Source organism: Zonotrichia albicollis, chromosome 10, assembly GCF_047830755.1.
Source record: "Zonotrichia albicollis isolate bZonAlb1 chromosome 10, bZonAlb1.hap1, whole genome shotgun sequence".
NCBI lineage: Eukaryota > Metazoa > Chordata > Aves > Passeriformes > Passerellidae > Zonotrichia > Zonotrichia albicollis.
Genome location: NC_133828.1, coordinates 29,712,236 through 29,735,452, shown reverse-complemented (window position 1 = coordinate 29,735,452; position 23,217 = coordinate 29,712,236). Strand labels below are relative to the sequence as shown.

General features: G+C 35.3%; 1 protein-coding gene across 3 annotated transcripts in view; it reads right to left on the bottom strand.

The window, feature by feature from the left end:
* The window catches only part of KCNH7 (potassium voltage-gated channel subfamily H member 7), a 205,711-nt gene that overhangs the window by 9,183 nt on the left and 173,311 nt on the right, over positions 1-23,217 (bottom strand). For 2 of the 3 annotated variants that reach the window (XM_074548599.1, XM_074548601.1), the window contains 4 exons: positions 15,852-16,104; positions 12,889-13,094; positions 10,301-10,400; positions 1,069-1,332 (listed from right to left, as the gene is read on the bottom strand). In XM_074548599.1, the coding sequence (XP_074404700.1) occupies positions 1,069-1,332; positions 10,301-10,400; positions 12,889-13,094; positions 15,852-16,104 (823 nt within the window). Of the gene's footprint in view, positions 1-1,068; positions 1,333-10,300; positions 10,401-12,888; positions 13,095-15,851; positions 16,107-23,217 lie in introns of all 3 variants that reach the window. The other variant, XM_074548600.1, reaches the window with a different exon arrangement.

Below are 23,217 nucleotides of genomic sequence, written 5' to 3'. Positions count from 1 at the left end.
GGGCCTTAACTTGAAGAGATGACACTTCACACATTCATACCTCTGAGACGTTAAAATCATTGTTTGGTCTAATTAATCATTAGGCTTATTTAAAATGATAGCCTAGAAACCTAAAGTTTATTAAATGATGGTTAAATGGTTAAAGTGTCTCAATGGAAACTGCTGAGGAAAACAGCATTAAACAATAAATATGTAATTCTTCCCTTCAGACTGAAAGAATTACAAATGAACTTGCAGCAATATTTAAATTGTATATTAATACAGGGTTTTCCATTAATTTCCTTTCACATCACTGAGAAAATTAATATTTTAGTATATTAGATGTAATTTTAATTATGTGATTTAAGTCTATGTAAAAGTATCTGAGATTGTTAAATAGTTCCTGATCATTTGTCATATACAAAAGCTCATGTCTTTATTCTTGTGTGTTACTTATGGAAGTCATGATTTTCTTCTGCGTGGTGTAATGGCACTTCTTTAACCAACAGGTGCAGCAAGACAGGATAGCCTTCTTTCAAGCTATTATGATTTTTTTTCACTTCATTTTTGTTGTACCTTGTCAATGCAGTGAATAAAATTAGTTATCTGAAAACATATTTTTGGTGCATGTGCAACTATCACTAGGTTTATCTAGTTTGACTCTCACTATCTATAATTTTATACCGTCATCAACCCTGGCACATCAAATGTCCTTTGGGATATACTGCATTACTTTGAGGGCAGCTATCATCAATGGGCACTCATTGAAGTCCAACACTAGTGGACAATTTTGTAGTTTTTAAAAATTATTTATGTAGTTCAGTTACAAGATTATTTGTAGCAAAAGCTATAATGACTTTTTGGAGGCTGTACAAGCCAGTCCCACAGAACTGGAATCCAGTTCCCACTGAATTAAACTATATTAATCCTCTTGAGAAATAATATTTTTTGATCTAAGATATTTTTTCTTAAGATTTTTGGAATAAATATTATGTAAAGAATCAAGAGAACCATTCAGAAAGTTATTTTTGTTAATCAGACTAAAAAGATGTTTGCTAAAACTTTACTAAATAGAAACAGCTGGATTACCTTTGCAAGAAGTGCTTCTTTTGTCAATAAGAATTTCTTCTGTGTCATGATCCATTTCTTCAAAGTCCATCTCTGTGGTTTTCTCTGTTACAGATGGGTAATCAGCTATCCCAGAGAACAGGGGCTTTTGCTCATCTTCAATGGAGGACACAAAAGATGATGACCCGCTTTTTTTCTCTTCAAAATGTTTCTTAATAGACTGATAGTATCTGGTACTGTCTCCTGAGGGTTCAGGATCACTCTGATCATTCTCTTTGAAATAATCTGTGAAAGAGAAATAATTGTATCCAAAAATAAGCAATTATTGAGAGTTTATTCTAGTTTATTATGATCTGAGGATGGACATGATTCTTATATCAAGTAGGAAGTTCACTGTCTAGTAGAAAAAAATACTTTAAAGCCTTTTTTAGATTCTTCTGTCAGAGGAGTTTTATGTTTCTTTTGAAGTCCTGGAAGACATTTGTATGTATGTATTCCTAGTCCATAAACCATAACTTGTCTTGCAAAACTTGTTTGTATCAAAACAACAAAGGCTTTATCCAACACAACTTTCCTGAGTACTCTTTTTCTTTTTTTATAGTGAGGATGAAATTCGAAAATGTATTCCAAAGTTTACAAAATATGAAATATTTCATCCTGTCTTCTAATTACTCCCATTACTGGGCATTTATTACAGTCTTGACAGGCTAACAGTAATGTGTGTTAAACTTGGTATCAGAAATACTCATTTAAGTTATTTTCACATGAGAGAATATTTGTTGATTATTCTTTTCCCATAAGAGGCATTAATCAATTACCTCTAATTAATACTAGAGGTATTAATCAACCACTTATCCCCAAAATATGCTCTCAGAGAGCATATTTCTCTATATTTATTACAGGGCTGATATGACCGGGAGAAATAAAAGGAGGGAGTTCCTAGTCTGACTTAGGGGATCACTTCAAAACACCTTTGCAAAGTAGCCCAAATTCCCTACTCTTTAGAGCTGGAATTCTCTGAACATCCAATCTTTTGAATAGCAAAAGTAAACAACATTCTGTGATATATATGGTAGCAGTATACCAGTCAAGTTGAGAATGAATCTTTCATTAATCATATTCAAGGTCTGTAGTGAGCAGGAGCAGATTTAGTCCTCTTAAGAAATGGCAAGTAAACCTAGATTTAAAGCAGATATCTTTAAAAACATATTGTAAAAATTAAATAGGAGTTAAACCCTGGAATAATTATTTATTAATATAAAGAAGTCTTGATCTCTTTTCAGCATAAACTTGAAGCTGATTTCCAATTCAATATTTGGTTTTACCTATTTTTAACTGAAATGTCAAGATAATTTCAGTTCTGCTATTTATTTAAAACACATTTTAGCAGGGTAGTCTCAACATCATATAAATACTGTAACTAGTTTGCATTAAGTTCCTGGGGAGACAGCATGATTTCCCATCTGCTTTGTGCTAATTACTAATCAACATAGTTCTAGAATATCTGGAGTCTTTATAGCCTACAGCAGTGGCTAATTCAACATTCTGTATATTCCCTAGGTTTCCTCTCTGTTTTCTGGTAACTATAAGGAAATGAAACTGTGGCTTCATCTAATTGTCTTTGTCTGCACCTAAGAAGAATGCAGTATCAGTAAAATAGCACCCTTCAAGTGTCCAGAAATCTGTGAGCAGCGAGGACAGGTAATGGTAAAGAAAATAAACCAAATAATAAAGCAAAATAAACCCAATAGCAAAGCAGGCCTTCTGTACCCGTACCCTCTAGAGTCTTCAAGGGCAATTAACACCACCCCAAGCAGAGATGACATTACTGGGCTTTTGTTAAGCAGGACCACTGGCTGTAAGTGATATTGGTGATGCTCAGTTGCTGCAAAATTGTCAAAACATCTTCAAATGGACTGGCACTGTAAAAGCTCTTGGGGGATACTCAGACTCAAGTGCCATGTTCTCAGCAATTCCATCTCCAAAACAGTACAAAAGCAAAAGAAAGCTTCATAAGAATATGTTATTATAGATGTCTCCCATGGCATTTCTTGTGGGAATATATTGAAAACATAGTCATGCTACAGTAAATTGCCTTAATTACTTAATGTTTGACTGACTTCAACCTGTGAAAAAGACCTTCTAATGAAAGCTTGAAATTATCAATTTTTAGGGTAATTTTATATGTTCATGGGATTTTGTGCACTAGCAGCAGCTGTAATGAGCACTCTGTGGAATACAAATCAAGCAATGGACTAATTTTAAGAAGGGGTCATTGAGACTCTAGTGAAAAAAATCTTTAGCAGCTGAAATATAGTAGACTGTGTTCTCTCTTATATTCATAAAATACTAAAATATTTAGAAACATGAAGCCAGATTCTGCTAATAATTACTCTGCTGTAAAACCAGGAAAATTCAGTTGATATCCCTCCATCTATATCAAAACAACAGAACACATTATTTTCCAATGCTGTCCAAGTATTATGAACTCACTGGCACGAGAAGGAAGGCACAAATCTGTTGAATGTAGGCTCCTGCTTATTGAAATCAGATTTGTTCATCAGCTGACCTAATTCAAAATGGACATCTTTGGCTTTACTGCCATTGCTTTATCTTCTAGGCATCTGGCTATACTCAGTGAGTCAAAAGTTGTTTCCTCTTTTAAAGGCTCCTATTTAATGCTAAAAATTATTCTCTCTGGAAGATAATCTTGTGACACTTTGCACCTAGGGTATGAATTAAAATAGAAATGGCTCTATTTTATTGACTCTTCAGGACCTGATAACGGTACAAGTTCTGTACCTCAGCTCAACACCTTAGCAGTGCCTCTGCAGCTCAGTGGAAAGTAATAGAAATAATACAAATAATAGATAGGTAGGGCTTTTTTTCAGAATGTGAATTTCTCCAATTTCTCCTTCCTTTTGTAATGAAATTTAGTCATTGGTTTGGAATAGATTTTCCAGAAAAGAAGACTTATCTAACTGTGTATGTATGGATATGTTCACTTTCTGCCACAGAGAAAAGTGTTTTAAAAGCTTTATTTATCCCTTTCTGTTCTTCTTCTGAATATAATCATTAAACCCCATCTTCCTCTCCTCCCCCTGTACCAGTTCTAGTGTTTTCTCTTTCCTTTTCCAGTAAGAAAAATTGCACTTTCTGATTCTGAAAGAGCTAGAAACTGTTTTACTGAAGATGATTATTTTCGTAACTTCCTGCTTTACCAAAATGTATAAACATTATTTACACTATGGAACTGTTTTGGCGTGCTATGTGTTTTGAGTGCTTGACAAGTTTACAGGCAGTGTCCTCTGACCTTTGCTGTCTGGAAATTCCAAAATCTTCAAAGTAATTATCAGAAGGTTTTGTGTCCTGCTTTTTGCACATACATGGTCAAAGGAAGGGAAGAAGTGAGGTTGTAACGAGTCTGGGTCAGAGAGCTATGACAGTGACTCACAGATATACTGGCATTAAAATCCTACTTCTGCTTCATGGGTTGGTGACCAGACATCAGACAGGTTTCCTTTGTGTGATATGGTTTGCATATGGAAATTTTGCATTACTCAGGTAGGGCCAGTCTGCATGATCTAGAGGTATTTTCTCTTCATATATCAGTCTGCTGCAAACAATATTGGTGAAAGTGTCAACAATACATTACCTATGGAGCAGCATTTTTAATACTGCTGTAATTTCATTAGCTGGAATTTGTCATCATTAATCAAGCCAGCTATATAGCCTAGTGTTTCAGAAGGTAGCAAATCTTTACTCCCTCTTCAGCTAACCAATAATTTGCCAGAAGTTCCACCAGGCCCTTGAATTTGTGTATCTAGATGTCCTGCTTCAGCACTTTCAATTTCATGTTTGTTGACCTGTCAGACCCCAAAATCTGAAACAATACCAAAGATTTACAGTGGCTTCTGAAACCTGAACTGTGAAAGTTCTTGGATTCTTTAGCACATGCTTGTTTTTCTCCTTCTTCCTCACTTCTACTCATTATGGTTCTCTTCAAATATCCCACCTATCTTTAGGACCCGCTACTTAGAAATGTACTGTCGGATATGTGTGTGGTATTTGACTGACACCAAGGAAAATGTTGTCTGTTTAGTAACTATGCAGGAATATCCCTAATCCTAAGAAAAGTGGGTTGCTGGAAGTATTTTGGGAAAGCTTAAACATTTTGTCTTTCAGTAGTAAAAAGGTTTATATGCTTTTTTGTGATTGTTTTTAATGATGGAAAATTTGTTTAATTCCAATTTCATTCATAATTTGGGAGATTCTAAGTCTACTATGGGTCGATATAATAGATTAAGCTAGATATAAATATAAATACAAACTAGTGAGATTCCATTGTTATAGAATTTTGAGCAATTTTGCTGAAAGTTTCCAGTAGATTCAATAGTGATGGTGGAGGAAATGAACTGTACTGCAGAGAGTTTGAATTACTGTTCTGTATCAGCACTGCTTGGGAGTGTTTGGTAAATTAATCTGTCCTTTGCCATGTTTTGTCTCTGACCCATGAAAGTTTGGATGATTTTGGAAATAGGGAACAGCAGAGGGTACTGAAACCTCCCCATCATGATGAAGTCCTTATTGACTTTTCCATAAGGATCCATGTCCCTATTTTTACAAGGGCTTAGAAAAGAGCTAGGTTTTGAATAACCGAATGTGAGACACATTTAAAAACCCAAGAATTTCAAAGATCAAGGGAATATGAAGTCTTTCATTTATTCTTTTATGCCATTTTCAGTACAATGAGATGTTACGGATGGAGTGACAGCCCTCCATCTCCATTTTCTTTGTTTTGTCTGTTTTTGTGTCAATGGTAACGAGATAACAATAGAAGGACAATTATTAGTTTGTATTTCAGGAAATAATGCTATGGGGAAAAAAATTCAGAAACAAATAATTCTAGCAATGCACCTCTCAGAATGGATTCAGGGCAGAGATCAAAACAATTCTCTTATCAAATTTAGAATTCTCTTATCTTTTACAAGGGATTCAGCTTTCGCCATAGTACTATTATTACTATTTTTTTCAAAGGATAGCTATGGATATGTGTGGCTGCACATAACATTTTGCAGATTTGGCCTTTGGAAACAGCCTCTTTGGGAGTAACTGGAAACAAGACTCTCCTGTGAAAGCTCCCTGAGGGGGCACCTAGGCAATGTGATAACAGCAGAAACACTAACAGGAGCAGATGAACACTGCACTGGGGGGCTCTCTGATGACTAGGCACTTTTTTGCTAGGGGTTTCATGATTAAGTAAGATTTTGGGGACCTGAAGTCTTGTTTCCAGCCTTATGATGCCTGCCAACCCGTTAGTTGTTTCCTGAGGGTTTAATGATCTAACACTCCAGGGGAATTTTAGAAACTCTTTGCTAATTAAGCCCAAGCCAACTTCATCAGCAAAATACTAACAGTTTAACACAGTTAAGTAAGAGCTTCAATTTTTCTCTACATTCTTACCTGACTTTCCTTCTGGGAACGTGGCACAGTGCTCATCTGAGCATCTATTAATAAAGTAAGCATTTAGATAAGTAAGCTGAGGGAGGGGACAAGAATGGGAAAGAACAGGGCAGGGGGTGTTTCCCCATTCTCTTATTACACCATAGTTTCAGGCAGGAGAATCAGTTCCTGAAACATTTTCTTGTCTTCTCTATCTAAATCAAGAGCCATGGGCTCTAGATACTTTGTGTAATAAAGCTGTGTTAATATGGCTTGGCTTCTTAGCCTGAAAAACACCTACAAGCAATGAACACTAAAGGTAGTTACATTAATCAAGATTCAGTTAGAAGTTTTTTAGAATTCTGGCTTTTGTGCTTACTTTGAGAATTCATGAGTAGACACTTTTTGAAAAGTCTGATCAGGAAACATAACTCTTCAAATTAAGCAATATATGAGTTTACTAGTTAATACTGGTTAATAATATTTTAAGTTAATAATATTTTAAGTATGAAACAAAATGTATTTTATATCCCACTTGGTTGTTACAGTCTGTGTCGACATGGACAAGTGCAAGCCCCAGGGTAACAAGAATCTGGGAGAAATTTGCTTAGTGACAACTTAACATCATATCCATGGAGCTAAAATTTTCTTGTTATAAGTTTCCTGGCCCAGCTAGAACAGTCACTAGAACAGTCCCAAGAAGGCTAAGATTTTAGAGCCAGGATTAACAAAAAGTTAAACAAGTTGCTAGCAAAAATGATAATGCTTGACCTTCAGAACAGTCTTTTCAAAGCCCCAAGTCTTCAGGCTTTCTGTGAGTCCCCTTACACTGTGCATTTTCATATATGGTGAAACGCATATATTGGATTTTATATTGATGTAAACAACTCTAGAAATGCCCTATTCATCATGGGATAATAGAACTGCACATGGGATAATAGAACTAGCAGAGCTAAAGAAAGTTCTTGCCTGAATGTACTTCCCTTGAAATTAGCTAACTCACAGAGAACTGCTAGAAGTAAATGAGAAATGAGCAAGAAAAAATTGTATTCTGCACTGCTAAAAATGACAACTGAGTATAGATGGCACAGCTCATTGTCACAAAGTTTTCAGCAGGAGGCTAACTTGCCAACCCAGCTGAGAGCTTTGTTTGGAACTGCCAGGCTGGAATGCTGCTAATTTTAAGCAGTCTCGGAGACTTCCTTGGCTCACTGTCAGGGATCTATGGCAACTGGCTAAGTCTGCACCTGCACCTGTGCAAGAAGTACCATCCATTATTCTGAAAAACATGCAGTGAATTTCTTTAGGGTGGGAAGCAAGTGCAAGCTGCTACACAGTGTGTATGTTCATTTTTGCAGGGGACTTCTTCTGAGACTGCAACCGATTCTAGAAGCCAGAGAACAAGCTGGTCTCTCAAATAGTCTCGTAGCCTCGAAAAACACATATGACAGAGCCCTTATAAGCCTTCCTAGTTAAGATCACAGGATAGAAAAGGTGGAATTATGTATATGTGGAGTGAGATCTTGTGTGAAAGTGGAGAACCAGGGGTACTAACTGCAGATGCATAAAAGAGAGCTGTGTTGATTTTGTTTAACCCCTGATAAAACTTGTGCAGGAAGAGTTACCATGGAAACAAGGTCCAAATCAGGCTAGCATGAACTAAAGGCTGAGATAACACAATCCCATTTTTAGCACTCCAAAACAGAGAAAACATCATGCTCACACTAAAGATGGAAAAAATGCAATTTCAAGCTGCATAATATACTAGTAGGTCAACAACTGAAAGTAAAGAATGCCAGCAAGAAGAGCATTTACTAAGTGTGCCTCTAATAATTGCAAAATAAAATATTAAAATATAACAGTAAGAATTCTGGGAGTCTCTATACTGTTTAAACTATAGTTCTGAAATCAAAATATGATTTTTATACAACAAGTATTTTTTTACCTTTTGACACACTGTGGCCAGAAATGCATTTTTCAGCTGTTTGTTCAGAAACTGTGTCTTTTCTCCTCCAGTTCTGAAAAACTCTGCAGGATCATCTCCAAATATTTATCATTATAAACTGACTATGCTGGATCAAAATAAGATGCCACTCCCTCCTACATATAAAGGGTTGAAATCAATAGAACATTACTTTAAAAACCAGCAGTACCTCTAGTAGAACCTACTTTACAACCTCAAAGAGGATGTGGGAAGGGACACAGAAAAGTAACACGGAAGATCTATGACTATGAGGTGTCTGCTGTGGCCATGGGAACACGTAGAGAATCTGAAAAGAGACCAGAGAGGGGCAGTAAGCCACTGGAACAAAAGTGCACTCAGTACTTGGCAAAGGACTCCTACTAGTTTTGTCTTCTCCTCAGATGGACTTCCAATGTACCTCACTTCTGCCTAACCCAGTTATTACCAGGTGCTGTACAATCATTGCCAGGGCTAAGGAGCCTGCCAGTCTTGCCTCTTCTTCCCCAACAATGGAAGTATTTTTTTCAAAGAGGAAACTGTGGGAAATTATATTCTTTCAAAAGTAATGCAAATAAATGTTTCAAAGAGGATGTTCAGTGTAATTGACTGGGCAAGAGCCATAAAAGCCTAGGGGTCTTGGAACCTCACTGACACCTGAGTAGCCTATTTGTAATTCTACAGCAGGCACAACATAAAAGATCACTTCCATCTTGTCTAGGTAGCAGCATATGTTTTTCTCATAAGGAATGTGAAGGTTAGTCAGGCAAAGTATCTCTGTCAACAGATTCTTTGTGAAGAGCAGATTGAATATTTCATGGGGACATTTTCCTGACAGATTTGTTGTCGGTCTTGGCTTCCTGCCCTAAAGATGCTTCTTTGATCGAACAGGGATGTCATTGTTCTGAATAGCCACACTCTGGATTAGAGTATCTTCATTGAGCATTATACCTGCTATGGATATTTAAACTGTTCCCATTTATTATCAGCTACTCTGCTACTCCATAAATTGGTTATGCTGCATTTAGGACTGAGGTTTAACTGTGGAGTGTGAAAGACAGGCATAACAGAAACAGTAATTTGTCAGACAAACCATTCAACCATAAAAGTGCAATGGTATTCAAGGAATTGTGTTTTTCCTACATAAAAATGAAAATCCATGAGTATCAGTTTAGCTGTCTTCATGACTGTTGCTGTCTGACCAGATCTACTGTCTACAGTTTCCAGTATTGAGCAGCACTTAATAGTGGTAAAAAAGTTTAATGTTTCACTGAATTTTCGTTCATTAGGTTTACTCCCAAAAGCTGCTAATGTAAATGTAAGCACATGAAGTATTACATAAACTTTTGCCAGGACAACCTTTTACACATTATCATATGGATCCAAATCAGACTATGGTGAATCTATGGTGTCCTGAAATATTTTAAATTTTTAATTTTTAAAATATTTCAATTCCAGGGAGAAACACCACCTAGAATCAAGTACAACAAAGCACTTTGCTGAGGAGATAAAATAATCCACAGACTAGGTTGTCTACACAGTTTTAAACATGATGTCTCAGAAAATAGATATTAAGAGATAATTTACATATATATATATGCATGCCTCAATGGCATTAAGGTGGCTTAATGTTGGAACAGCTCTTCATAGACAGATGTGAAGTCATAGAAATGTAAAACATACATGTTCTAGTTATACATAAGCATACAGAGAAGTTTTGCTGCCCAGCTGGGTTCTCAAGGGCTGCTCCAGTAACAGCCAACATGGACCACAATGTACCCAGCATTACCAAGTGAGATACCAATGAATAATGAGGCAGTGCTGTCTCATGTAAGAAATGAAGTTAATTACCTTTCTCTATTTCACTTTGGAAGGACAATTTCCGTCTCCGTATTTTGCAGTTATCTCCATCCGTATCATTGGTAGTTTGTGATCTTATTACGAGGTCAGACTTGATGAATGAAATATGAAACAAAATGACAGATTAGTCCCATCTAAAGAGGGCAGATTTGCAATAGGTGATTGACTGTTAATCATGTTCAAGCTTTAAAAAAGGCAATATTAAAGTCAGCCTGCATCAGCCTCTCCATCACCAGCTAATGAATGGAATTGCCCAAGGCTAACATGAGAAAAGTTTATGCAAATTGAGCAAAACCAACACTGTCATCACCTAATGGTGAAATAAAATTTTACTGATAATAAGTTTACATGGAAATACATGTGTTCATGTGTTATCAACTTCTCTGAACTTGCACAGACCTGGTTTATGTAACATTAGACAAATTAATGAAAAAAATTAAATAACCTCTGACAGAGAATGCATACTATTTCAAAAAGTAAAGTGGTAATTGATTGCAATTATATTTATATTTAACTGATTGTAATGATTATAAAAGTTACAGTATGCAATGATTATAAAGGCTATATTTTACAATAAATATAAGCCTGACAAGCATCAGGCACTTTACCTCATTATTTTATCTTTCTAGACCCTCCCTTCCTCTTTATCAGATTTAGATCATTCAGGTACTTATTTCTGTACCAGAACACAAGGTTGTTTTTTTAATCCATCTTAAGATGATTGCAGTGCTTTTTTTTTTTTTTTCAGTAGGTAAAAGATGCATTTAAGTCTTGTTTTTTTTTACTTTAAGAAATTTACAAATTAGGAAATATAACACCGGTTTTGCTCTTTGTGTACATACCCATGGCATTGGCTTCAACCTACTTGCATTCCCTGTGCTAGTGAGGTTTCCCAGACCACTCAAGTAAGCAGATTTGCATGTGGCAGAAGGGCAGAGGGGAGCTGGGAAGCATTTACATCTTTCTCTATCCCTTCACTTTAAACCTAGTGAGTGATGAGCTTCTGTGGTGGCCCACTGGTGGAATAACTGCAGGAAGAAAAAGGTACTTTCGTACAAACAAGAGGGCAGGGGCAGAACTTGAGGCAGAAGCACCTATTATTCTGATAACAAATTTAGATCTGACTGGTGTTTTGAAAATCAGAATGTGCTCAATGCATCTTTTGGGGGCATGCATTTCTGGATTGCAATAGACAGTGGAAAGTAAGTGAAATTGTTAGAGAAAAACTGTGATTTTGCAAGCTCAGAAGCATGGTTAAGCCTCTCCTGATTTTCTTGTCTCTGATCTAAGGAAAAAAATAATGATAAAACATTGATGACAATGTAATTGCAAGAATAATTTCTCAGACTTAAATCATTAATGTGAAATTATCCTCAAGAAATTATTCAAAAACATTCTGTTTTAACTTAAATTTATCACTAGACCATACATTCATTTTGTTGTGTTTAACATGTAATTATTAATTATGACCTTTTCAATGCACCAAAGGGCATGACCGAAAAAAAAAGATATAATTGGTTATTTATTTTTGGAATGATATTTTATTAAAAAATGGTCATAATAGAAAGAAGTGACATTCCTTGTTAGAAGTTGTATTTGTTATAATTTTTTTACAAATAAATCCACACCCAATTAGCAAAACTGTCCCTATGATTTGCAGCCCACAACTTTAGTGTTCTTTTTCTCATTTTTTCTTAGAAGGCCTGTGAGGCCAAATTATGTTAGTTCCTTCACACTGAACCTCTGTTTTTCTTTAAGGGAGCCAAAAAATGGCATTATCTCAGAAATAATGAAATACAAATCAGTCATTCTGTGGCTGGTGGCCAGAGCTGGAGTTCCTGCAATCTTCTGGGGAAGCCAATAGCCTCAGCAGCACAAACTGCGCAAGAGAATTTCCACTCCCCCTTTGGCCAAGTGCCCACTTCCTTTCCCAAGTCAGAGTAACCCTCTCAGTCTTAAATTGGGAAACATTGGTTATATTTTGACTTTTCCCGAAGATGTAATTTGTGCAAAAGGGGACACTTAGGACAGTCACAGTGGGAAAAGAGACCAAGAAATGCCTGCAAATCCAAAGACTGAGTGAAAGTTGAAAAGTCTCTTGTAAGATTTTAGTCCCCTAGGAGGTAGAGTGCATGCTAAGATAAGGGAATTAACAGTTCATATTTGAAAGGCAATTAAATATATTCTATTGCTAGACACAGAAGGAATGTGGATAATCTGATTTATCCTTATTTTATGGATGTACAACTACATTTAGTGTCAAAAGTACCCCTTGTGGTGACCTAGGCTATAGTCATCTAATAAAACCATATTTTCCATGGCTTTAACAAAATCCCCCTGGGTGAAGCCTTAATACTATTTAAATATAGAACCAAATCCTGTTAGATTAACATCATCTGAATAATTTCATTGACTTCTGCTGAGTTTAACTGACTTTAGTAGAAGCAATGAGGAGAGTATATTTTTTAATATAGGATTTTAGCTTTTCATTTTGTTTTTCAAATGCTATTTTCAAGTATTGTTACTGTGGGACAGATTTGGCCCAATATTAAGAAAGAAAAATCCCTTATTATATGTACCTTCGCAGTTTCATCTCTCAGGTTAAAAGTTAGCTCCAGATTGGTAAGGAAGAGATCAGAAAATTCAGGGTACATATCCAAAACTTCAAGTAGATCTTCTCTCTGGATCTTATGTAAGTCACAGTAAGTTAAAGCTCTCACATCTGCATTTGACTTTCCTGGTTTTGCATAAAGATGTACCATCTCTCCAAAAATATCATTTTTCCCTGCAGAAAAAAAAAATTAAACAGAGATTATTATTTTAAACATGAATAAGCCTTTACATTGAATATTTCTTTATGACAGAGGCATAGAATACTTGGTTTTACATTAAGTGATACAGTCAGATTCCCATCACACATATATTTAAAAAAAGCAGTATTATTACATATTAAAAGTGAAATTATTAAGATCAATGATAATACATGAGCATATAACTGGACTAAGTGAATGTTTCATCACAACTTTTCTTCAGTTTCACCAAAACAACATGATTTGAGCAAGTTCCTTTTTCCTTTCTTCTAAAAGCATTATTTGGTAATTTCAATCATATTATGATGGCAAAGGTGTAATTTCTATTGTCCAGTCTAGTACAGGACTTGTCTGGTCTGTAATACCATTTTGTTAAGAATTACATGAAGGAACTGACTGTACTTGAAATATATTTCCGTAGAAAATTACTTAGGTTTTATATTTTATGGAGGGAATGCAAGGCTCCTAAGATGCAGGAGTTCTTTTGAACAAGCTCTTCAAACACATCTGCCTCTGTTTTGATATCATTACGATTCTTCCAATCAGTGTTGACACATTTGCAATAGGGGTTTGTTAAGATTTTCATCTCTATTTAATTGCTCATTTTTGCCGAACTGCACCTAAACTTCATCCATGCAAAGCAGCTTCAGCCATAAAAAAAATGAAAATATGCTATACACTAAGGGTTTCAGGGTTACCTGCAAAATGGGGTTGGGAAGGCACTAAGAAAACAGTTGTGGAAAAAAATGGTGATCATGGCAAGGGAGAAACAGAGACTGGTAAAAAAGAATACAGTGATGATTTTTTGGTCTCTGTTAAACATTTGTCCCTTTCACATTGGGTTACTAAGAGCAGTTCTGGTTTTTCTATTTTCTAAAAAGGAAGTTGAAAAGTGCAGCTTAAAAATGTAAAAGGTAATTTAAGGGCTGATTTATAGTGAGGATCTTGAACATGGGAAGATTAAGAGAAAACCTGATTATATTGCATCTATTCTTTAGAGAGGAAAAATGACTTGGTATTCAATGCCTCTAGAATATAAGAAGGAAAGCATAGGAACAACCAATGAAAATAAATTGAAGCAAAATAATTTTATACTGGAAATAAAGCAAACATTTTAAACAATAAAGGTGATTAAATATGGAAATTGCCATCAAAAGTGATCTTATTTTCATCTCATCATATCTTCAGAGCAAAACCTATAGTTTTTACTTCCTAAAACAGAGCTCATTAGATATAACGGATAGTCACAAAATATGAAATGCAACAGGAATCAGTGACAAAACAAGGGTTTGCCAATATACTCCTTCTGCCCTAAATGTTTATGAATTCAGAGGTCCCTATTTAAGGCACATAAAACATTCTCTGCAATAAGAATATTAATAAGAATATTGTGGGCTGATATTGATAGGAAGAGATATAGTGGCATGGCCCTGAAAATAGCTGATTTTCTGCTACAATGTGAGAGCACAGGGATCTCATGTGCATGATATGAAAATCTTGTCCAGTCTGCATCTTTGGCCCAGGAAAAAATTGGTGAATCCATATAATTGTCAGTTTGCCTTGATTGTAAGTGCAATAGAAATAGTACAGAAATGTACATGTTTTTGGTGTGAGAGATGAATTCTTTGATGAACCACACTGCTCCTAATCAGGGCAAGACTCTTACAGTTAAGTAAAAACCTCACAATGTTATACTTGCATGCTCCCTACTTTGTTTGTGCCTAAAGCTGGCCCAGCTGATGAGCTGCAACAGCAGGAGATGATAAATTATCTTGATAACACTATCTAAACCTAGGGAAGGATTGCTTTAGGCACACCTTTGTTCTGCTCACACATTCACCCTGCAAAGCATAAACAGAATAATCAGTCAAAGTATTGCAACATACTGCCCCCAGCCCACATCTTGCTTCAGCTGCTTTTCTGAGTATAAGTTCCTACAGTGGCCAATTAACAGAAAGACAACATACGAATGATATTACAGCTGGTATATGCTTCTGTACATCAAAATCCTTACTCATCTACTCAATTATTCTCTGCATTCTTATTATCTAATACAAAATTGGGAAAATCGGTAGTCATGTCATGCAAGGTTTTAGTTATTTTACTTTCCGTACTGCTATAGCTAATCAGCTCTAGGTGAGCTCCCAGCTGGACTGAGCCAGCTTTTTGGGAAAGGAAATGAGTAACTCATCATGCTATACAAACAAGGATGTGTTAGTGAGACAGATCGGGGAAACACTGGTGTCATTACTTCTAGATAAAATTAATCTGTTATTCTCTTCTTTCCTTTATGCCTAGTGGGCAGAAACAGATATTTCTGAAACTCGCTAGAAGACATTTTGAATGCCCAGAGTAGATTGCTCCAGTTAGCAAAGAGAGGAGTCTATGTGTCTCAATACCTTAATCATTGTTTAAGAACAGAGTGGCCTTGAATTTTGATCTTGCAGCATAATCAGAACTGGAATAATTAGATATCTGCTTGCCTTAACTTGCAGCTGGTCCTTCACCTAGGGATTAATGTGACTAAAGACGAATCTTTAGAAATCCAGAGGTCTGGGCGCTGGTGCATGTGAATTATTGCAGTAATGTAGATTTTTCTTCTTAAATTATTTCTTTGCTTGATTAAAAAAAAGTAGTTAGTAAATATTTACAAATTTTCTGTCCCAGGAGCAACAATAAAATGGTTTTTGAAAATCTAACTGTTTTAATATGCCTTGCAATAATGTACTTACCAAGAATGGCTACAACAATGTCACTCTTAAGGATTTCAATTGAGCCTCTTGACACAAAATAAAGAGCAGTGAGAACATCTCCACAGTGCACTAAAGTGTCTCCAGGAGGTGCATGTGTTGTCTTAAATTTCATAGCCAAAGCTCGAAGACAGCCTTTACTGGCCCCCCGGAAAGCTTTGCAATTCTGAAGCAAATTTTGGTTGAGGTGCAGACAAATGTCAGCTTGTAAGCATTCTGGAAATCCCTTCAGGACCTGGAAAGACAAGCATAAAGATTTCATGCGAATGCTATGGAAGTTCTTGATAGAATTTTTGTTTTCTTCCTGGACAAAAAGGAAGAAGTGACCTACAAATAGACATAAAAGGTGTAGGAGTATTAAAATTCAACAAATTCGTAGTGTTATTTATATTGCAAAGCTTTTACAATGTCAGTACTCCTATAAATACTAACCTATATAGTGTTTACAAAATATGCTATTAAGATTTCTTTGATTGCAAGAAATGGTCTCAAGGTACACGAATTACTATACTGCAGGAAAATAACAAATAAGACAGTGAAAGGGAAAGCCTTGACCAAATTTCCTTTTCCATTATATATTTCCATATATCTATTTCCTTTTTATCAATTGTCAAAGTACTAAAGTTATTATATGAGAGGTTTTTGCTGAAACAACCATGATATTTGTAAAATGAGAGCTATCTGAAGAAGATCAGATATTATTCAGAGTGAGGGCATTTTATTAGGATTTTCATGTTAAATATAACCCTCTTGCAAGTGTAGGACTTTGATTTTTATCAGAAAGAAAGCAACATGACCTATTGAAACAACAATGTTTGCAGATTTACATAGACAGATGATTTGCTCAGCAAACAACAGGGCTACTTGCTGTGGTCCTTGCTCATCTTTTACTCAGAACAATGGGAGCTTGCCTGAAGTAGAATCATGGGATTCCTCTTGGGTACCATGGCAACATGTTAATTTTGTTTAGAAGGAAAGGAGTTATTTACAACATGGTCATTATCTGTGATCTTTTCTAAATTCTCTAGGATAATACAACTCTGATTGTTTTAGAATCTATAAACATTTCTGCTACTGACTTCATGGGAGTACTGTGAGTGACTCTGCACATGCTGACACAGCATGACACACCACCTTTCTTTGTTATATCCTGTTACCTGCTGTCAGTGATGTGATTGGGTCAGAGGCTTTCCCTAGGGACAGCTACAACTGCTGCATGGTACTAAAGGCAAAATATGTACTGATGCTACAAGTCTTATGAATATGTGAACAGGATGTGTCTCTTTGTTATTAGATCAGTCTATTATTTCATCCTCGTTTATCCTCTGCACTGTTTTAAAATAAATTTGTAAACATTTCTGCAGTGAAAAGATATATCCAAAATCCATTCACTTGTTGCTATATTAATTTCTACTTCAGCACAAAACATCCTGTGTACTCACTCTCATTGCAGAAATTATTCATAACTCATATCCCTTGCTGGTGAAAATGAACACATTTCTGATATGAGGCTTCTGTCTGCACAAGCCGAGTTATGTTGTAAAAGTGAGATATTAGAACCTTTAACAGTATTGAAATGTTTTTTTAATTGCTAATGGAAATCAATGCTGTGAAATAACAAACAATATTTTAACACACATATAAGAACAATTTTTTGAGTCTTATGGCATTACCATATGAAATCTATACATCATGAGAAAAAGCCAGCATTCAACAACAGTAAGCAAAATGAAATAGCATAAAATGAAAAGCTTCTGTGGCATCACTCTGTTTTCAGCATCTATTACGTCACTAGAAATAGCTTAGTACCCAATTATGCTTTTTAGTATAATGTAATTATATTGAAATAAAAAAGCTGTAGTTTGTGGGAACTTATTTGCTCAATGATAGTGAAAAACTGAGAAACAAATATGTACAGCAGTGAAACAGGAGAAAAAGAATTGTGTTTATTTTGAAATTGTTCTCTAGTTGTGTGAGTGCAAAAGACCTATTTTGAATTAATTTGTTTGTTATGTATGTATCTGAATACAATTTAGAAGAGCTCTATTTTTTATAGGGTATGAAATAGGAAATGTATGTTGAATTCAGAACTACTTACAAGAAAAGTGTATTTGAATTGTTAGGAAGTCATGAGCAGTTAGACTACATTTAGAATAAATAGTTTTAATTTTTCACATCAGCTGTTTATCTGATTTTCAAGGGACTGTATTTTACCATTAAGCAAAACCCATGCAGACAATGCGTGTTAGTTTATATTTCTGAAGATACTTTGGATATTCCCTTATAGAAATAATTATTTTTACAATTAATTTATATTTGTCATGAAACTATCCTAAATCATTGCATATCAATTGACAGTTATTTAAGTGTCAATGACATCTGAAAGATACCAGCCTCTTTTCAAGCATCTGTGACTAAAAAGGTCCTGCTCCATGGAGCTTACACTCTAAAGTAGTTTTATACATCAGAGACAAAAACCATCTTCTCTTTAATATCACAGTTTTAAAATGCCTAAAAGGAAGACTAAATAACATTGGTTCCCAATTGAGATTATTCCATTAATACAAGCTTAGAAATTCAAGAAAGAAGCTGATTAGAAGATAAATTTGTTAAAACAATGGTAAAACCTACATTACCAAAAAGAGCTTACCATATTGCACGCATTGTGTGTGGTGAGGTGTTTAATCTAAGTCCAGTAGGTGACATAATAGAGAATTTGATGTTTCCAGATGAAGTTTTATGCTGTGCAGTACAGACATTTTGCCAGCCCAAACTCTCAAATATTTGTTACATTCACTCTCATATTCTGATTTCATTACTGAAATTCTATTGAAAATTATGTTATGCTGTGAGAATCAACATCAACATCAAATTTGTACATGCTCTGCCTATTCTAAATATTAGAAAACCATCCATGCAGTCTTCAAAATAAAAAATTGAAAATTATAAAATTAGAAGTGCTATATAATAATATTATTATTAATGAAAACCCAAAACTAATAAATCATTTAAATACAGATTTGACTTTCAATTGTTCCATTCTTTCTTAGCATATTTCTATTGTTATACACAATATCTCCTCAGTTGTGATTCCACGGGGCCCTGGTGAGAAAAATCTTGGATTCTTACGGTTAGAATAATATTTGGAATCAGAAGTCATGCATAATTCAAGAAATACACACAGATATTTTTAAAAAGATGAGTAATAAGACATAAAATCAGCTCTAGCTCTCCTGCCATGACAAAGCAAAAGTAAAGGAAAATCAGTTAAGATGCTGTGACCACAGGCTTCAGTTGTCTGTCATTGGTAGTTAATGAGTCCAAGTTCAGTTACTTCTTCCTGTTTGGAATGAAACTTACTCCACATCACATAACGTTGATTTATCTGCGTGGCATGCTTACAGATGAGGATAACGCCATCCAGAGAGATGTAAAATATTTTACACAGAATAAGTAATTGCTTGTGAGGACAGTAGGGACATGATTCATACTGCCTTGAAGAACGTGACCTTTTTATGAGGAGAGGGAGTCCAGCTTCATTAATTTCTTTTCTCCGGATGACAGCAAGATATCACACATTTATCAGGCACATTTGTGACAACGGATTTGGACATATCTTTGTGCCTTAATCTCAGGCAGCAAGCAAGTGTTTGGGCCAAAGATAACCTTGGGGTTTTTTGGATAAGTTATAAAATTCATGACATTTTTTAGATTTTTCATTCTCAGTTCCGGAACAGGTATTGATATAGGACTCACAGAAATATTTAGAAAGTATTTAACCTGAAGTAAACCATGATATTAGTTAGTTTTTATTAAACATGGAAATACCACATTCCATACCAACAAAACCACAGAATGATTGAGGATGGAAATGATCTTGTTGGAGAGATCATCTGGTCCATCCTCCCTGCTCAAGGAGGTCTACTTAGAGCTGGTAGCCCGGGTAATACCAAGGGCTTTCAAATACCTCCAACGATGGAGATGCCACCACCACTCTGGGCAACTTCTACCCGTGCTTAGTTATCCTCACAGTAAAAATGTGTTTCCTGGTGTTTGGTCAAATCCTCCAGTTTCAGTGTGTGATCATTACCTCTGGTCCTGTCACTGGGCACCACTGAAATTAAACTTTTTTCCACATTTTTTACACCCTCCCTTCAGGTATTTGCTCACATAGATGTGATCCTCTGTGAATCTTCATTTCTCCCATCTGACTGAGCAGTCCCAGTTCTCTCAGCCTTTCCTAGTATGAGAGATTCTCCAGTGCATGTTGCCTTGCAATCAAACATACTCTTTAATTCTGCATATAATCTTCTGTCACACATTTTCTCTGCTGAAATATAGGTGGGATCATTAAATACCAAACAGCAGCTGAAGAGAGCACAAAAGTGCTCTTGTGTGTTGTGCTGTGTTTGGGATATGTTGAAACTAGTGACTAAGGCTTTCTTGTCCTAGAACCAGTTTAGACATGTTTATGAGTGGCAGGTGCCCAGCATATGGAGGGAAAGATAAAGGGATACTCCCAAGTTCCTCTGAGAATTTAAGATGGCATAAACTGAAAGAATATTCTGGTCTTCTCCACTTTGTCAGATTATTCCAGCCTTGTCATGATCTCTCCTTGTGAAATGGTTTGAGAAACTGATCCATACAAAAAATTAACACAGCAAAAAATTTGAGCAGCTGAAGGTACAAAGAGGCAAGAGTAAATTCACTTTGTGTCATGACCACACATACTTAATATGTATTTGGTTCTCACCCTCATTAGAGAGATCTCAGGCTATGTTGACATTGGCATCACTAAATGCTGAATAAGGTTCTCAAAATATTTGAATAATAAAAGTTGAACTTCATATTAAAACCTTTCATTTTTATTAACCTTTTGTCTTTGTTCAGAAAGAATTAGTAAAATTAATTAATATTAATTCATATATTTGGTGAAATAACCTATGTATTTAATTTTTATCTTTTTGCCAGCCACCTAATTTTAAGGCTAACCTGATGCTCTTTAACTGCACAAATTGCACTGCTTAGATTTTGAATTAGGATTTCTGTCCTCCAGCAGCTGTTTCCTCTGATGGAGAATAGTGTGGGATTTAGTTCCATCACAGACATTTGACTCTTGTAATTGAATAACATCATCCAGGCTAAACATTTCTGCGATTCAGCAATTTTATTTCTAGAAAGAATTTAGAATTTACTATTCAATATTCCTGTGATAATTAGTTACAGAAATTAATTATTTCTGTAAGTAGAAGGTTGAAACATTTCCAAGCGTTTTCAGCATTTACAAAAGAAAGAACAGGCTCACAGCTGGCAACAATACCGCTCCAGAAGCTCTTGGGCTCCACACAGAAGAAAGAATATTTCTGAAAAATCCTCTTTGTAGAGAATGATTTTTTAATATTTTCAGTATGTTTCCTTTCAACAATTGAGAGAGAAGCAGTATGTGATAATGAGCTAATTCACCTTTCAATGGGATTGAAGCCTCACAACCTTATCAAGAATAGGATCTTTTGTTTTCAGTCATCACCACAACACAGATGTGTGACATCTTTATGCTGGACTTAGTGAAGCTGCAGTGGACCATTCTTCTACAGTCCTATTACAGTTTCTGAGTATATCTGAATAGTGATCTCTGTGATATGATACATTGTTGAACAAGGCAGATGGAAAATTATTTCGGTTTCTTCAACTGTTGACTCCCTTACCTAGAGAAAAGTTTTAAGTCTATAGAAGTTGAAGATTGACCAGATCTGGGTATTTCAAAAAATATGATAGTTGAAAAATTGATTGCTCTTCTTTTGATATTTTAGACCACAAAATATAATGCACTGAGAAACTGATAAAGGATCATTTAGAAATAGGCGGACATCCTTGAAAATATTTTTTAATGAGGTCTTATTTTTTACACTCAATTCATTGGAGGCGATCACGTTCTTAAAATTGCCTCTTTTAGAAAATGAAAGAACTGGTTATGGCTAGTCATAAGGTACTTTGTGGCTGGTTTATATCTTGTGATTTATGCTCTAACATATAGACAAGTAGCAGTGCCAAGTTCCAACACGATTACATATTCCCTTGGTTTAAGGATTTACTACTAGATTTTGTTCCAAACACATCTAATTTGCACTAGTCTTTTGATGGTACAAAGAATTTCTCCTTGCTGTTTTTGAAATTCTAATTTACTTCTCTAATCCTCTGCTTTCAAATACATTAGTGGCACTGGTTCTATTGCTAAAACTGGTTTTGTTGTAAGAAGTGATCACAGTGGGAGGAAAAACAAGAATGAAAAAGTGTAGTGATGTAAACCAGGTGTCAATGGCCAATTTCTTACAAAAGTAGCCTGTTCAAGGCAATGGCGAATCTGGCCTTTATTTGCTACTATAGAATTACTGGTTCAAGATAGGTGTGTGCTCTACTGTACTTGTATGATCACAGTGGCCAAGACAGTTATCACAACAGTAAAATGAACCAATTGCTTGAATGCTTGCAGGAGAAATCATACACTCATTCATAAAAATTCCGATTTGTGCTCCCCTTTCATGCTATTGGACAAAACCCAAACCAAAAGGATATCTGTCCCACACCCAAAATTTTAATTAATGTTTACACTGGGCTAAACACTTTTCAACTAGTAACAAGAAGTAACACTTAGTTACTTCTTCGAACTCTTTTCAAATGTAAAACAAATCAATAAAGCTATTCAGATGCATGGAAGATCCATGGAAAGAAGGGATGGGACAGGATTGTAAAAAATACATGCATAACTTAAAAAAATATCTCAAACACTAAATAGCTAATCTTTTTAGGGTAAGCATCATAGGCATGCCATTATCAGTGCTGGACTGATAACATAGGAATAAATAGGGAAAAAGAGGGCAAAAAGAATTTAGAAAAACTAGAACAGAACAGTTAAAATGATTACAAGAATTGGATTCTTTGGGACTGGTGACATCTTTCATGAAACAATATGCAATGTAAACATTTTTTTTTGTAATTTGACTTTGCCAGTGTATATCACAGGGACATAATTTAAATTATACTTATTCTATAGACTCAAGATTTTTTATCCAGATTAAAATAAATCCCAAATCCTGTTTATCCAGTCCATGCATAATTATGTGAAACTGTTTTTAACCAAAATACATTATGTAATGAAATATAATCAAAAATATGTAGAAATGGAGCAGAAGGGAGCAAATGAACAAATAAACAAGGTCTCAGCATATTTCACTTGCAGGTCTTTAAAGCTAATTTTAATTTTAACCATTTCAAGTAAGCATACAGTTCAGCTTTGCAATCTAAGATGTAGAATTTTGTTTAGAAAATCAAGTTTAGTCTTAGTGCACAA